Here is an 18,131-nt window from a genome sequence, read left to right as displayed (position 1 = left end):
TGAATAAAGTTGTGCAAAAGTGAGAACACCTGTGATAATAATAACGACGTGACATGAGGGCGAGCGAACTCGTTGTGTTTGAAAACCACTTATCACCAGTGCGGTCTCACATCTTTTATAATAATGTTAGGTGCTCCGAAGGCGATCTCGTGTACGTTATTTAATAAACAGTTATAAAATAATTTTGTGAGGTGGAAACAACCTGTGTTTAAACTGACGAAATTATTGGGGGGAGCGTCCTAGTGCTAAATGAATCAATTGGTAAAAAAAATCTGAGAGATTTCATCTCATTAAATGCGCCATCTGGCGGGAAGTTTACTCTCTGCCATAAATTGTTTTAACAGACCAAATTGATCAAGTGTCAGAGAGCCAATTCTATCAGCAATTCTTACCAGCAGAAAATATAAGGTAAATATGTCTCATTTTAAGACATAGATTATTAAAATATGTCTGGTTGTAAAGTCGGAAGATATTACCTGACTATGCATCTGAAAATTAACAATCGACGTCTTCAACCGTCAACTCTGTATAAATAGTTGGATTCTACGTATATAGTTCTATATAGTTGGATTCAAAACTACGAGTTGCCATTTCAGAAAGTGAGAAGAATTCTATTCGATTCCCTGAATTCTATTTCAATATACAAAGATTTGATTCCTCCAGGTTCAGTGCTTTTGCAGGTCTGGTATGTAGGTTCTGGTAGCGTTCACTTCAATTGTTTTAAATAACTAGTTAACAGAAAAAAATTAAAATATTTGACGCAAAGTAAACACGATAAATAGACCTTAGAATATAACCAAACGTCGCCACCCTTTCTCTCAGTAACATGTTGTTTCGATTTTAGGAGCGTGGCCTTGGTTCGCGCAAGCTCGTATTAGAAATACTGTTTAAAAGTACATCAGCCAAAACTCAAATTCTATAGATGTTGTTTTTATGATAGTTTTTGAATTTTACAAAATTCAGTCATGTGACTTTGAATATCAGTGTTGAAACTTAAAATATTATGTTTTGAAGTTCATATAAATACAGTTAATGGTTCTGGGTGAACTTGACTTTAGCCCCCAGTTTACACACTGAATACGGCCGGCCTAATGACACTATAGTTGAAATTCCTGTATATTTTAGTAGCCAAATTTGTTAATACCGAGAGTAAACGGATCACGTTCTTTTCTATAAACTTGGATCCCATACGGAATGTTCCATAAGTCACAATTGTAGATGAATATACTGGTTCGTTCAAAGCTAAGTTTTTTATATTTTTCTACATTTTCACACTACTCATCTATAATAAATATGTTTTCAGCAGATCGTTCATCAACAAACCGGTACACCATATCACCATGTCGACCGCATCGTTGAGCAGAAACTTTCGAACCGCAAAGGTAGGTATTGTTTTCAAATATTTTCGTGATTCTGTAACCGCTGGTCTATCTGTTCCTGGTTCTATTTTGGACGCTCCCGAAGTATGTGAACTAAGATGGCGGACACTTGAACGTAGTATGTGTACCAAGTTACGGTTAGGCCAGAATTTTATTCCAATTTTCCTTATTTCAGTTCTCTTACGAGTTCGGGGACTAGCCAAGTGACTCTCGTAGTAATTGTACCTGAAATTATGGCCAACCACTAACCTGGTACACATACTACGTTCCGGTGTCCACCATCTTGGTTCACATACTTCGGGAGTACCCTATTTTGTTTATAAGAGGTAGCACGGAGATTGTAATTTTATATAGTCCATGTTGGCTATTCTTTTAATTTTACTATTTTTGATAATTTTTCATTGATTCATTGATTTTTCAACTGCTTCTGATTATGTCCGTGATACAAATTGACTATTAATTACCAATATAATTTCACTTGAGTATCAGTTGGGATTATGTGACACTAACTACTGATTCGTAACTGTATACTGAAAGGATGCTGTAGCAAAAAAAAATCAAATTATCCCAGTTGAAATTTGCCTGCCTGTGCTAGGTCAGGTAAATCAATACATAAATATATGAATATATATGGGCTATTCCAAGTGTCTGTACAGGACAATTCCGGAATTTTTGCATGTTGTTAGATGCAACATATTTTTACATTGCCAGCTACATGTTTTGTGTCATTTTCCAATCAGTTGCTTTATGGGGTTTGAACATAACTACAAAGAGGTTACACACAAGACTTACTTAGTGGATATAATATATATATTAAAATATAGCGTGATACTACAGGACAGCAAATCCACCTTGCATTAACATTTCATTGTGTTGTGTTGTAAATTGTCGCGCTGGTACAGCGGCAACCCTCAATGACTTTTGTGAAAGAACCGGCTGACAAAAAATTTGAATCCCACCACTGCCTCTGTGCGACACTAAAGTTACTCAATGTGACACTGTATATCCATGACGATAATGTGCACATTGTGTGTGACTCTATTGGACATGACACTACAGGACATTTTTACACTCCGGAACAGAGGCCTCTATCATCTCCTTAAATTGTAACAATAAATCGTTAAAGCGGTAAAGACATGTCCTCCAGCACTGCAAACACCTAATCATTATTGACTTAAGTCCAGTGCATCTCTTCGAAATGAAATAACTGTACCAAACAATCAAACACTTTGTGTTACGATTCATCACAAAAAAATGTCAATTATATCAAAATTTCTACATTTCAGGCCATTTTGTGTAAACCATCACAAACCTGGGTGAACTTTTTATGTGACATCAATGCAGTCCAATCAAATTCAAGTGTTTTTTGATATAAAAACAAGAGAGCTATGCTCAAATATATGGACACGTTGCGCCACATGATGGGAAATTTTAATGGCTTCATAGCACACAAAAAACGATAAATAAAAGTAATAGCCTTCTATATGATCTCTACTCACTAAAAATTTCAAAGCAATTGGTCCAGTATTTGAAGAGAAAAGCGACTTTATAACGACGATGAAAAATAACAACAAGTAAATAACAAACTATTGAAACGATCGTTATGTCCACTAAACGTGTCCACAAATACAAAACAATTACTTTCACTGCACTTTTTAAAAAATTAATGGAATTCAACATTTGCTTGGAATGGCGAATATATATATATATATATGATAATGTGTATCTAGACTCTCAGTTAAATTGTCACATTCTCCCATCCCAACGAAAAGCAATCTACTAATATATATTTATTGTAACAGAACACAAATGTTAACGCTGCAATATTCAACAGTGGAAAACGTCTAGGAGTTGTATATTATGGGAATAATCTGGAAGAAGCAGATGAACTAAAAGAAGGCCTCCTGAATACCGGATATAATTTCGTGACTAAAGCTCAAGTTGCACGGGACGACTCCAAACGAAATATGACTTCCGCTTTTAGCATAAATGAGGGGGATTATTATACACCATTACAGACATTTTTGATACCTACACCTAGTTTGGCATCTAGTTTACCACTCATACTTAAATTCGACTTACCAGACGATCTAGATGATAAAAATGAAATAGAAATTTTACACAACTTTGAGCAGAAAAAGCATTCATTTTATTTGGATTAATCTTTTCCGTGAATTAGGTATCCCGGAAACAAGGATTTGTTATAATGTACTGCAGCGAGAACGAAGTTTTGCGGTTTTAAAAAATTTTCAATAATATAATATTTCAATTAGAGTGTGTACTGCCTCTTGGACACAGTGGTTCAAGGATATTTCAAATGCTCAATTTGATCAATCTAAGACTGATACTTTAAGGTCTCATTAATATCGCTTCTTTTATTTTGAGATGATTATGCTCATATCATTTTTTTTCATCGTTTCAAATCACATATTTACTTTCATAATATGTTTGTAAGATTGCATTGTTGTTGTTATTTACTGAACTATGCTATGACTTTAATAATATTCAAGTTTAATCTAAAGCAGAGGTGTGCAACCTGCGGCCTGCAAAAAAATTGTGAGGCCCGAGGAGAAAAAGCGAATTCCAAATGGTGTGCAGCCCAAGAAACTATTTTTTAATTTAGTTTTATCTTGGAAATAATTTTAATCTCTTTTCGTTGCAAAGGTTATACCTAAGCCCAATTTATTATCTATGTCAGGGTGGTCCTAAGTTGTCGCCTCCGGAGCCACAAAAGTATTTTTCCATTGTTCGCGGGCCACAACATAAATCATACAAAAAAGACCAAAAAAATCGTAAACGGTTTCATATATCTACGAGTACATTTAGTGTAAGATTTCAAATTCTTTATAACGGAAAAAGTGTTTCCGCAAATGTAGCGCAAATGCTCACGAAATTCTGAATGGCCTTTTTAAAGTATGCCTACATATCAAGCAAGCATTTTCTATCCCACATCCAGTTAAAAATTCGAATTCGTTAACTTTCTTTTCAAACTCACGTTTACAAATAACTGCAGATTGATTGATTGATTATTAAATGTGAGATACAGAAAGGTAAATATTAAATTTTCTGACATATAGGCAGCATTTTTTTGTAATGCTATGAGGATGGTTGCAAAAAAAAACCGGCATGAATTATATCGTTAGACCCTAACATTAGGATTTAGTTATCTGGCATAACTAACTTAGGCTAACTGAATCCGCATTCGATTTTAGTTTTCCATGATGGCAAACTTGCTAGCATATATTCCAGAACACAAAGAAAGGAAGCCAGATAACAATTTAGACTGCCAAGCACTTTATTCAACACCGCTAGTTGGCTCAGCTACCACTAGTCAATTCAGTGACATTAGTGATCTAAAATATTTGTTTGAGTAATTTAATGACGAAACAACACCAAATGCGACTTTTTTGATACTCTCCGAATGCCACGCGGGCCACAGATAATCAAGCCTGGGTTTGGAACACCCTGATCTACGCTAATCACGGTACAACAGCTAACGCCTGTAGGTAAAAGCTTACGACGTGCGATGCAACCAACGCATGCAAACAACGCATAGGATTAATATCCAAAGTTTTGTACATGCAATTACTAAAAAGTTCATGTTAAATGAAGGTGCGGCACGCGGTTTCACTCATCTATTTGTATCTGGCCCTACCGCAATAAAGTGTTGCACACCCTTGGGTACTCCCGAAGTATGCACACCAAGATGTCGCAAAACCTGAACCCTAACTTGGTACACAACCTGAGTTCAGGTTGTGCGTCATCTTGGTGCGCATACTTCAGGAGGTCCCACCCTTGATCCAAATATTTGGAGTTTTATAACAACGTTCATGATTTTTAGCTTTGTAACTTTATGTAATTGTTGATATTTTCTTTCCAGATTTAGGTTAAGCATATATATGTTCGACATAAAATTCCAAACAGAGTAAATTATAATGGTAAGTTCTCTTTAGCAGCATATTAGGTCAGCTAATAGTTCATGATTGTCTCACATAGAGGCGTGTTTCTAGTGTATTCAGAATTCAAAAAAATTGGAAAATTTTTCACGAAAGACATCTCATTTTTGTTTACAAGACTAATAATTAATTTGTAATTATAACTCGAATATAATACTTAGAATTAATATCATTATATACAAGAAATGTTCTAAAATTCTATTCTACCTACAATTTTTTTCAATTCAGACATATTTCTTTACAGGCAGAAAGTACTGATATTTTCGAGTACTTTGTTTATCGAGACCGTATCAGTATAACAGTCGTTATTTTGAGCTCTGCTGCCGGTCGTCACCACCTCGAAGATTGGCGAGCAAGTAAATTTCTCGGCAAAAGCAAATTCGAATTTGGCGGGGATAAAATTGCAATATCGATCCGCCCCGTTCGACCATCACATGTACATGTATCAAAAGAAGCGTGGATAGTAGAAAAAGTTCAAGTGCTCGAATACGATTCGAAAGTGTTTCGCATTAACGATCATTCAGTGGATATACAATTAAAGATAGAAATAAAAGATTTTCTCACAGATAGCATCGTTTTGATCAAGGACTTGAAACCGTTCAAAGGTAAAAATAGGTTTATAGTGCACATTTTAATTTATTGTTTGTTGTTTTAAATTTTAATGTTGCATTCTAAATATTAAAATTGAATAACTCAGTTGAAAAACAAACCCCATTCAATTTGAGGCAAATCAAAAGATAATACTCGAAAGCGAGCAAAGGGACATATAAGCCAATAAGGAGTTATAGTCGGTTATCGGCATGTCTTGCTCAATATATAGCAAAATCATAGCAAATAAATCCAATGACAAACGCAATATCTTTAATCCAATATCTATCTTTCATTTTTATGCCTTTTTTTCAGAAAGAATTTACCAAGAATAAACTGAATTATAACAATAAGAACCCCGTTTAACCATTGTCTTATTTCCAGGTTCTGTTATAACTGCTCGATCCGATTCCGCTTTAGGAGGTAATTTGTTTTTTTTTAAATTATATAGATATGTTAAGATTAAAACCAGTAACATCGACAATGCCAAAAATGAAAAAATTTACTTGCATAATCTCTATCTGAATAAGTAACTTTTACCAGTTCAGTTGTAAAAACAAGAACGTTAGCGCCAAATGCCTCGCAGTGCGTTTTGCTACGTCTATGGTACGCTTGTACAAATATCAAATATCTTTTTTAATCAATAAAGAAAAGAACATGTTGAAAAAGGTTGACTAATAACTATTGAAACACCTGTTAATCAGAATTGATATATCTTCTATTGCAATGTACCTTTTAACTGAAGCTGATCTTAATGATTTTTTCAGCCCTCAAATCCGAATCTGATGATACTAGCACATCCGGATTTGATGTATTTGGTATGCATGGTATTACTTTTACGAAAAATAAAACTACAATAAATAACAAAACATATTTAAAGTTGCAAATCTTGCTGTGTTCAAGATAAAAACTTAAAACAAAATTTCAAAAGTCATTCGACATTTGGCTGTACCGTAGTTGAGCCAATTTTTTTGGCCCACGATGAAATGTCGTTCGTATCGGTATCGTTAAAATACATATTTCCAATCTTCTAAATTATCCAATAAATAATACTTTAATCAATCGTGTTTCAGGTACGCATAGATCCACTTATTCGGAAGATTCCCAGCATCCGGTCAAAGGTATATAAGAATTTATAGCTGTTAGATGTGGCCTTATATTACACATCACAATTGAACTTTGGATAAAAGTAAGATTTCAAAACGATAAATTATGGGTCATATTATTGACTGGCGACCGCAAAACGTTTCCGATAACTGATGAATGACAATTGTCTTCCTTTTTATTTCTAGCTGAACCAATACCGGAAGAAGAGCTCAGGGGAAGAGACTCAAATAGGCGAGGGGGTAAGTTTAAATGTCGGAAAGCATCCCGAGAGCGTGGTTTAAACCGGATGTTGCTGACTTCATACAATTGACCTCTAAAACTAGACTTTGGCCAACCGCGACGGTTCGCGTCGTTTGTCACCGATACTTTTGTGTGCATAAATCATTATAATATTTTATTGTTGAAGTTCATTTCATTTAATGAATCAAATATGTTATTTTAAGTTATATAACAATGAGTGAACTTACCTAAATTTTATCGTTGTAAAGGTATTTATGAAACCCCACACAGTACCTTTTGTTTAGTAATTAGGGTTTCTTTTCTTTTCAGCGCAGCCAATATACGAATCTTTCTCTCTCAGAATAAATGCAAACGGGCCTGTAGGTGAGTTACACCTATGCAAAAAAAACTGATATTAGCTGAATTAATAGACATTTATGACAATAATTTGAAAAAGAAAACAAAATAAGATTGACATTTTTTAAACTTTTAATCTCTATTTCATTGCAGAAGAAGCGATTGACGAACCAGAACCTAATAGAAGGAATGGTTGTGAGAGCCAAACAGCTGTTTCTCTACATCATCACCATGGACCAACTATTGTTACAGGTAGCCTACATAATTATTTTTTCGCATTAGTTAGGACCATATGCGCTGAAGACGAAACCACAAAATTGCCAAATGAAAAGGTATTTATAACAACCTCATTTCCAAAACACACTGGTTGCGTTAGCAAAATTTGACAATCTGACAAATGGCGTTTATTCATGGAAATTTGTGTATGGATGTCAAGTATTTTACTATTTTCTTACGTTTTAAAAGTTGTTTTAAGTTTTTGTATAACAATATGTCATTTTTATAAGATTCAAGTGCCAGTGTATTTTTCCAGGTAATCATAGCAACGTGATCATTGGCCAAGAAGAAGGAAATGAACAAGCCAGGGAGCAGGACGCAAACCGTGAGTAGAACTATTTTGCCTGATAAATGACTTCTTAAATGTGATTCATGTAAAATCTGAAACCTCATTTTTACGCGGTTGTACTAATTCTACTTTATTTAAATATTAACCAGAGTCATAACAAATTAAGACAAGTTATGTTAAATGGCTGCCTGTTGTTTCATGTCATTTTTCTTTCCACCGCCGCCATAGTGTCTAGCGTTATTAATCTTTCTCACAATTATATGACAGTACATACAGTTTTACCGATATAATTACTTTCAGATTAAAAACGTAATGTAGGGTATCACTATTTTTACAGGTGCACCAGAAGATAGGAATAATAGAGCTAACGCGAATAGACCAGAACGTGAGTCTGAATTAAAAAATGTTTTATTTGTTGCATCTCGTATTATCGCTTTGATATTCTTTTTACATACTGCGTCGTTAACATGAAAAATATAAAAGATAGGTTTTTCGTAAGATGCTTGTTATTCCTTTTTTATTTTTTTATTTCAATTTCAACTACGAAACTATTCTTGCGTTTCATTAAATTAAACTTTCAGAAATTTGAAAAATGATTTCATGGGATCAGCTTGTATGTAGGAGATGTTGGATTTGTCTTTGTTTTGTCATTATTGCATTCTAGTACCTGTTTATTAGGTTGCGTTTTCCATTTTAGGTCGCCAACGTCGCGGAAGCCGTTCGGCGCATTATTACAACCTGAGAGGAAATAGGTAGGCATACAAGGAGTCCTCGGACTTATGAGGAACACTTTAATTGAGGTAAAGTCCGAGAAACTAAATGTTCACTAAACTACTGTTTCAAATTGCAGACACGGTGCTAACAGAAGATAAATGAATGCGTCGCAACGTTGAAGTTTCAGACAGGATCCAATCTCCACAAATTACCTAATTTGTGCATTTCAGTTTATTTTGAATAAGCGTGTTTTGAATTTGGGTTTATAATTGTGCTCTCCCTGAAATAACCCTCGATTTCATAAACGAGGGGGGGGGGTAAAATTTAAAATTCTCATTTTCTTCTAAAATAGTCGCCATGATTAAGCTCTCGTTAAAAGAACCGACTTTTTCAGCGTATAATGATTTATGGTTCCCAACGTCGATCAATCAATTTACAATGCCTAGAGAAGCCTTTTTAATCTGTCGGGGCCTCCTACAACAAATTATTTACGCCATCGTTTTAGTATTTTATATTGCCTCACTTCAATAAAAAAAAAATTGCGTCGCCGATTCATTCCTTTATTTGTGTTTATCATCTCGCCTCCGATGAATGTATAATAACCCTGAATGGATTCACAATTCTGTGCCTAATACAAAAAGACAGTTATTATCATCGTTGTCGTTGCACAATTTTTAAGATTTAGGGAGAATAAACACCAACGTAAATGTGTTTACGGGCAAAAAACACGTCACGATGACAAAAACAATCGGCAATTTTAGCAAAATGAAATCGCACGCGTTATTGTCGACTTTTCCACTTTTTCAAAAATTTCGAAAGGAGGGAATGTTTGGGTTAGCGTTTGATATTTTATTTTCCCGTTCAATACAACAGCCATAGATTTGGCGTTCATTATTGAAATTGTCTGTTATGATTTTAATGTTGATGACGGAGAGTCATCATTCACCACTGTTTTTTTTTAAAGTCCGCCAACCAACTCTTGCAGAACTAAATAATTCAACAAATTTCAAATAATATGGCTCATCAGAAATCTAACGAGAGATGCACACACTATTTCATTGTTTGGTTTGAACGGCGCGCTAGGAAATTGGTAAATTTTCGCCACGTTGAAGCGCATTCTTAAAATTGGAATGATATCATAGGCACTGAAAATAGGTGAAACATAACGAAAATATGACCATTCAAATTTCGTGTCGTTGTTAGTTTAAACTTTTTCAACATGTTTTTATGATTTACAGTACATTGAGTAACTAACAATTTTTTAATTAATAAAATAAAACACATTATTTGTGATACCTGAGAAGTGTGTTCTATGAGTTAAGATGTTCAGGCTATATTTCAGTGTAGCTTCGCAATGATTTCGAGTAATCTTGCTAGCCAGCATACATGTTGAAAAAACGCAGATATCGGGGAACAAAAGTGGTCTGGGTTTGAAAATGAAAATAAACAGTTCCGCAACGTCCACAAAAAACTCACAGAAGAGTTGATTAGATATTATCATTCTGCGGGTTTCCCACAAACGGTGGTGATTATTTCTCGAATGGTCAAAAGCGGAAACGTAAAACTGAATGATTTGATTTTCAGTAAATACGCATTCTCCGGATGAAACTACATATTCTGAACCTGAGCTTTTCTATCCTGTTTGACAGGCCACTCTCTTTAAAAACACAAACAGTTTTGCGAATGTGTGCACGGCAGTCAAAGGTGCGATGACAAGCCTACTCCTAGCGCTCAACGATGCACCCACCAGACAGCCGAGCCCGTATGAGCGCTATTTTTCTTCTAGCCAGTAGAATTCGCAGCAAATCTTACAAAAATTTGAAACCACATAATATGCCGCTAGTCGGTCAAGCTCACCTTCTCATTTAAACTTTGAAAACTGAAAGGGGAACCGCTGATCGGATACGCAACAACGGAGGAGATTCGCGCGTAATTATGAATTATCTTTTCGTTCAGAACAAAATACGACCTACCTGACCCTGACAGCAATGAGTTTGGCCAGCCCTCTTATCTTGGCGAGACGGGTCTATTAGGTAATCAATAATTCGAGTGAAACCCTCTGATTGCTTGAGTCTCAAAACCTTCCAAACCATGCGAACATCTACCAGTGGCTCTCAAAGTGCGCACCTTCTTTAGAATTTGTCAATTGTCGCGGCCCACCTCAAAACAACTAACTAACAATAAGCTACAAATATCAGATACTAAGGCGAAAGTAAATTTTATAAAAAACACGTTGAAAATACGTGGATGGAACATGAATATCAAAAATAAAGAAATGCAAATATCAAAAACAAAGCGGGCAAGATCAAATCTATCAAACATTTACTGTGGTAAAAAAACTTTACCTTTACCTGCAACGTATCTTTATTTTCTTTGCCAGGTGTCCAAATATCTTCTTATATAGTGTAAGGTTATGTTTCTTCTCTACAATTTCAATTCCGGTCGTTAAAGTACAACATTAGACCGCTAAATACTGCAACGAATAAACCATAACAAAAAGAATATCATGAATAATCATGAAACAGGTATCGCGATGACCTAGCAGTAATAGCGTAAGACTTAAGTTAAGACGCAGGTTACACATCTTGGCAATACCGAACCGCAAAGTATCTGTCTTTCCAAATGACAATAGCTCTTCACATATCGCCAGATATCAGTGGGTGTGGTTATTTCGAAATGCTTGATCGAGCGCCAAATATATATATATATATATATAATATGAAATATTATATACAATAAAACAGCCCAGAATCCGGGATATCGGGCACTAAAGTCAGGTACACCATCCTTAACTAACTACTCTTAACATCTCAACAATACAGTATAAACGGCATTCATGCCACCCGCATTTTTGTACCGATAGCCTAGTCAACAAAATGTCTAACAGGAGTGCTCTATACAGGGCTACTGATCATTAAATCAGAAACAAGCAATCCCCATAGTTTAATTAGTAATTTATGACAAATATAGCGAGATAAAAGACCTTAGAAAGTCCTAAATATAAACAATACAGACAACCGGAAATACTGCATCGCGTAGCCTACCTATCCTAGTAACAAAATACCGAATAGCAAATGCTCTAATCAGGGTTGCCAGATCCCACTGATGAAAAAAGCCAGACCAAAGCCAACAATTTTAATAAGTAAGCCACATGATTTGACAGGTTTAAAACTCCGAGCACAATAGTGGATTTGCACAATTTTCAATATGTTGATTTAGAATTTTAGAGTCATCAGTTGATTTCGTGAACCACACCAAATGTCTTTTCCCACTAAAAGTTGAAGTTTCGGTTGCTATCATGACGATGAAGGTTTACATATAAGAAAGATTATAGGAAGGAAGAATTAAGTGTATATCCGACATCTATCAAGCTGACATCTACATAACAATTTAAAAACATCTTGAAGCTTGCGATATACATATATACCTCAGAAAATTCTTCCGATATTTCAATATTGAAAAATAGTTGAAGAAATAAACTGACAAATAACACGCAAAACGATGAAAACGAGGCGTGCTTGAACATCTATCTGAGCGGCAGCAACAATTGCAATTGGTATGCCATTGTTGACTTATTTTTGATTGGTTGTGGCTTGTGGCCAAGGGAAAATGTAAATGTTGAGTAGCTAAGCTTGGTATTGTTGCACACAAAATACCGACATTGTATTTTATATGATTTTAGTAATAGGCAGTAGAATGGACATCAAAGAAGCCAACGAAAATTCTGACGCCAAACGTGTTTCAAAAAAGCCAAAATTGAGAAATTTGGCGGTGAAAAGCCAATATGGCAACCCTGGCTCTAATGCCCTCGGTGTTGCAAACAATAACACACTAAATTTAAATTCTGAGCAAACAATGCGTCGCCACACTAACATAACCATAACTTAACCAGAGATAAACATAATTGAGGAAACGATCTTTGAAATTATTGGTGGAGCAAGAACAGTACCTTACATAGGCGTAGCTAGGGGTGGGGATCGGGCCCCAAAATGTTTATTTTTTTTAAATGCAATTTCGTGGCATTTGCTGTAAAACATAAATACTTACTGATTTCGATTTGCCAATCCGCATTTTGTCCAATTATGATCATTTGCCGTTAAATTTCTCCGAGTAGCATATTTTAAAACAAAAAAGACCGTTGCTCAAATATACGGATACAAAATTCAAAACGCCGTAGCGCGGGCATGCAATCTGTCACAGACCAACAGTACATGAGTAGGCTATCGGTACCAGCCGTCACGATGTCATAAACCGTTGAAGGCATCAGTTACGATGTCATAAAGTCAAGTTCCCATACTTCATACCAAAATTATAAAGCGAATTCCAGATGAAATATCAGATCTTGCAGAAAATGAAAGTATTAACTTTCTAGCAAAAAATACTTTGAGCACTTAAAATTTTAAGGTAATTGGTCCAGTAGTTATGGGGAAAAAACCATGAACAACAAGGACATAATAACAGAACGATCTATAGGTCCATTTCGTGTTCAGTTAGTACGAAGGTTTAATATAGTTTAAGACTGGCATGCGTTACCAACAACCAAAACATTTTTTACCTATGGGAAATTCCTGAAGGCGTAAGAGGCATTCATTGAAATATTGTTCGCTGAACAAAATGTTGGCGTTATTCGGTTCTGGTGTTTTCTGCGAGATTATGAAACATTTTTTCATGCTTTCACATTGATAGCAATATTGAAATATTTATCATAGTTGTATTCAGTGCAATTATGTATATGAACTTCAACCTTTTGATCCGAACAAAGCAAATTACAAGTATTAAACCAATAAGTATTAAACCGATTTTCCCCCGGTTCGACATTTACTAGTGCAGTGGTTCCCAACCTTTTATGTCCCGTGAGGCCGTGACCCCCGCCAAAAGGGGTTTAGCTCTCATGGCCCCACGTTTACCATTTCAGTGGTGTTCACAGTGTTATTATGATTGGTAGATTCCAAATCCCAATTTTTTCAAACAATTCATGCTAACATCCCGTAAAATAACCTAATCGAGGAATGAAACCGAAATCTGGCTTTTCCTGTCAAATATTTTCCAATGTGTCGTGATGATTTGTACAAAAAAAAATGAATGTGTCAAGATTTTAAAATGTTTGGGAAGCACTGACATAAGGAGTGCATCCAACTGCTATAAGTAATTATTAAATTATGCAACTTGGTGGTATTTGTCTGCCTAATGACGTAACGTCAATTGACGTAGATTTTACGGGAACAATGAGGACGAATGTTTGAACTGCAGTATTGAGTGTTTGTGACAATATTTACTCGGAATAGCGCAAACAAATGAGTTAATTGCTGAAAGTTTATGGATTCTTAAAAACCTATACGCGAGACAATTTCCTTTTTTAATTGTCCACAGTCCGACAAGAGTTACCAGGGGTCGCTCAGAGTACGCATTTAATTAGTCATTATAGTTTTTGTCCGATTAATGACATATTAAGTTTCGCTATAATTCCCAGAATGGCATTTATTGAGTATTCAATTTGAAATTAATAGCGGGGTCATGAAATACTGGAATACTTTTTTTCAGGCTAGCAACAATTGCGTAACTCGCCAATCAGGATCTACATAATTCACTAGTTTCTACAGTGCTTTTAAGGTCCCCGGGGGCCAAGTATATGGCGCTCTAGAAATGTGTGTACCAATATGGAGGTAACTAATTTTGTTCACCTACTTTACATCAAGTTGTGTGAAGGGACTGAAACCTATGGGCAGGGAGCATATTCACTTGGCTAATGATAAATTGAATACTGTTTAATAATTCCCATGATGCAGAGTTTCATGCGCAGAGTAAAATATATCATCACCAAGTATTTCCTAGTGTTCCAATACAACTGCACAAGTCTTACCTAGCTGATATGTAACATGGCTAAACTGCCTATTATTTCTCAATTGTGATATTCTTGATACGATATTGGTCACGCTGTCATGTCCGATCAACGTAAAGCTGTACCGTTGGTATGTGGCACGGACAGGGCCGCCGGGCCGGGTTATGCGTCTCAGAGGCCCTGAGCACTTAAGACTTTGATGCCTTATATATAAAAACAGCAATAATGAAACAGACAGACAAAACAAACATTTCTAGTGGTTTAAAATGAAAAATAAACAAAAATTCATTTTAACCGGGCCAATATTCGAGTTTGTGTCGACTGACAAACTCAAACTATTTCACCCAACACCGAATCACCATTGGAAATTGGCCAAAAAAATTGTGCTGCCCCTCCTCCAAGGACGTGCTTATTTTCTATATAGGGTAATCCAGCCCTGGGCACAAACCATGTCAATGTCACTAATCACTATCTTGCATGGTAAGGTGTCGGCTTAGGCATTCATAATAGAATAGCAAACAACTGTCTGGGGATAAATTTAATTTGAAATTCAATGACAATCGGCATTTACTAACGCGTAATGCGCCAACATATAGTTTCAGTAGTGCTTTGCCGTTTTGAAATATATTTCTGAAATTGATACAAACGAGAACCCGTATTTTTTGTCACTGGTGTCGGGCCTTGCTATTCAGTAGTGCTCGATTTACGCACAACATGTACCACGAGAGACTCGCAAACAACTGTTATTCGCTTATTTGATTTGAAATCAATAGTGAGGTCATGAAATGCTTTGAACCGGACAGGCGTTAAAGACAAACATGCCGTAATTTGTCAATCGACATTTTTACTAACGCGCAATGCACCACTGTAAATGTGTATGGTTTCAGTCGGTATCGGCATTCCAGTGGTCCGGAGTAATTTTGCTTTGCAAGTCTTCTTTTTTTTAATGTACTTTAATTCGGAAAGTTGTTATATAGACAGTCATGCCGGGTTTTAATCAGTATTTGATAGCACGTAACGCACCACTATAGCTCTATATGATTTCAGTAGCTCCTGGCATTCCCAGTGGTCGCAAATAACTTGGCTCATAGACGAGTGTTCTCTTTTAATATTCTTTTATCCGGAGTATCGTTATAGACAGCCACAGCGTGTTTTTTCATATAGTATAGTGTGTTTCAGTGTCTCTTGGTATTTCAGTTGTCGCCGTATTTTGCTCGGATATGAGTCACCTTTACTTCTGATTGTGTGCCCGTAACTTTGCATAAACACGAGTATCTTCTGAGTAAGTGCCCGTAAATTTGCTTAGAGATGATTCTCCTTTACTTTTGGGTTAGTGCCTGTTACTTTGGTCAAAGATGACTCTTCTTCAGGTCTGAGTGAGTGCACGCAAACTTGCTCAAAGAAAAGTCTTCTTTACTTCTGAGTGAGTGCGTCTAACATTACTCAAAGATGAGTAGCTTTCATTTATGAGTGGGTGTATATAGGGCTTTCAAAATTCCAGTGTTCACACGAAATTTTGCTCAGAGAGAAATCTTGTTTACTACCGAGTGTTCTCGCGACCTTGCTTTCGCAAATTGTAATAAAAGTTGATGTTACGGCAACGATCGGGCGGATGTTTGCCTTGCAGTATTAAGCATATATGACAATCGTCACTCATAGTTATTTGCAAAAATATATTCCTCAAACAACTATGATTCGACTATATTTTAATGCTTTTTGAGACGTATATAAGGTTAACATATTTGGCAAACGGTTGGTGTCGCATTTAACGAGTTAGTTGTCGCCAATCTTCCATATCAGTGTTCTTTCCACTTTTATAGTTTAGGGTTGGAGTAAAATAGCAATTCTGTATGGCTGTTGTGCTGTCATAAAAGTAGTAACTGGAAAATAGGGGTAAATATGAGGTCTGAAACACGATTTAAATAACTTCTTCCGTAATGGCCATTCCGACAGCGGGTTAGGAATATTGGTGGATGAATGGCCTTCTTTGAAGACAGCTCTTGGACTGCCATATAGACAGCAGATTAGGAATACGGATGGATGTATGGTCTCAATCGCCATTTAAATGTCCTTTTCTGAAGATAGCTATTGGTCTGCCATATAGACAGCAGATTAGGAATACGGATGGTCAACTGGCCGCAATCGCCATACGAATGCTCTTCTATGGAAATAGATATTACTTTGCCAAATAGACAGCGACATTATTTCAATAATACAGACAAATTGTGAGCATCACTATAAGAACTCAAATTGCCTCAGATCAGCGATTTAATTGAGGTTAAATAAATCCGAACGTTTCTTATAGGCAATGAGTAACGACTATTGGCGTAAATGTTTAAGTGTCAGTGTGATTAGTAGAAGCGTAGACTCTAATAATTAGGTAGGATTGGTATTCGGAATTTTTAAATCTTCGTATTTGTTGAAATTGTGGAATTTTGGTACAAAGCACCCGTCACTAATGCAAAAAATGTGTTTGGTATCCAAAATCTGGTATCTAAAATATCATAAATATGGCGTCGTGAGTTGTATTATGATGTTCGATTCGTTTAGTCCAGTGACTCCCTTTTTTTTCTTGGAGCTGCCTCGGAGTCAGACGCCAGGGCGAAATTTTATTCGTTCAACCTATGACGAATTTGCACACCTGATAGTAAAAAATTAGTTTAGTAAAGTTGTTAAACAAACAAGGCCTTACTGATTGCATAACTGCTGAAAAGTCCGGAATTCATCAATATAATGGCGGCAATAGGTGGGCGTTTCGCAGAGTAAAGCGAATGATATGGCAACAGTATATCCAAATTAGCTTATGTCACATTTTGAGGTTATGAAAAATTTGCATTTTTTTTACTTATCAGATCTAACGACCAAGCCACCTAAAAATGGGCATAAAGCACAATCTAGTCAAAACTAAATCAGGCACATCTTTAAAAGCCAGACCAAAAAATGGCCCTTGGTCGATAATATCAGAATATCAAAAAATCTCGGTTTTGAAAATTGTGACATCATAAACTACTTTGGTTTTACTCGCTATATAGAAATATACCCGACTTTAGTGTAATGGTGTAAGACATTAGGAAATATAGTGAATCCCTGGGGTGTGATTATGTGTACAATGATTGTTGTACTCGTTATACGACGCCATTTTATGATGGTTCGAGTGATAGATGATGGATATAAATATCTAATTGAGTAATTATGCGCAGAATGCAGTTTTTTTAAAAGTAGTTACATATACGCGTGCTATATGTCCTGTTTCGTGTCATGAGGGCAATGACATAGGATTTAAAATGATCAGAGGCATGGCAAATTTTAAATGAAAACAAAAGCCGCGGTTAACCACGAAATTTCACTAAAAACTACTAACATTTTAGTTTTATTAGATAACGCATATTTAGTTAACATCGGATGGA

The 18,131-nt window shown here is 35.8% G+C and overlaps 1 protein-coding gene across 1 annotated transcript; it reads left to right on the top strand.

The window, feature by feature from the left end:
• Positions 1 to 323: 323 nt before the first annotated feature.
• Positions 324 to 9,058, top strand: LOC144431905 (uncharacterized). The gene is made up of 15 exons (XM_078119660.1): positions 324 to 408; positions 1,304 to 1,382; positions 2,666 to 2,848; positions 3,182 to 5,317; positions 5,580 to 5,940; positions 6,308 to 6,346; positions 6,691 to 6,741; positions 6,997 to 7,044; positions 7,216 to 7,269; positions 7,580 to 7,633; positions 7,760 to 7,858; positions 8,139 to 8,207; positions 8,509 to 8,556; positions 8,869 to 8,923; positions 9,022 to 9,058. The coding sequence occupies exons 4-15, from the start codon at positions 5,315 to 5,317 to the stop codon at positions 9,041 to 9,043; spliced, it is 903 nt and encodes a 300-aa protein (XP_077975786.1). The 5' UTR covers positions 324 to 408; positions 1,304 to 1,382; positions 2,666 to 2,848; positions 3,182 to 5,314; the 3' UTR covers positions 9,044 to 9,058.
• The last annotated feature ends 9,073 nt before the right edge of the window (positions 9,059 to 18,131 follow it).

Source organism: Styela clava, chromosome 14 (genome assembly GCF_964204865.1).
Source record: "Styela clava chromosome 14, kaStyClav1.hap1.2, whole genome shotgun sequence".
Lineage (NCBI taxonomy): Eukaryota > Metazoa > Chordata > Ascidiacea > Stolidobranchia > Styelidae > Styela > Styela clava.
The sequence above is the reverse complement of the archived record's forward strand: the minus strand, read 5'-3'. Positions and strand labels throughout refer to the sequence as shown.

Bases quoted from the DNA above. Each gene is read 5' to 3' on its own strand.
- LOC144431905 (XM_078119660.1), top strand. The intron at 7,270-7,579 runs GTAAGTTTAAAT...TTTTCTTTTCAG, and splicing joins AGACTCAAATAGGCGAGGGG to CGCAGCCAATATACGAATCT. The intron at 8,208-8,508 runs GTGAGTAGAACT...CTATTTTTACAG, and splicing joins CAGGGAGCAGGACGCAAACC to GTGCACCAGAAGATAGGAAT.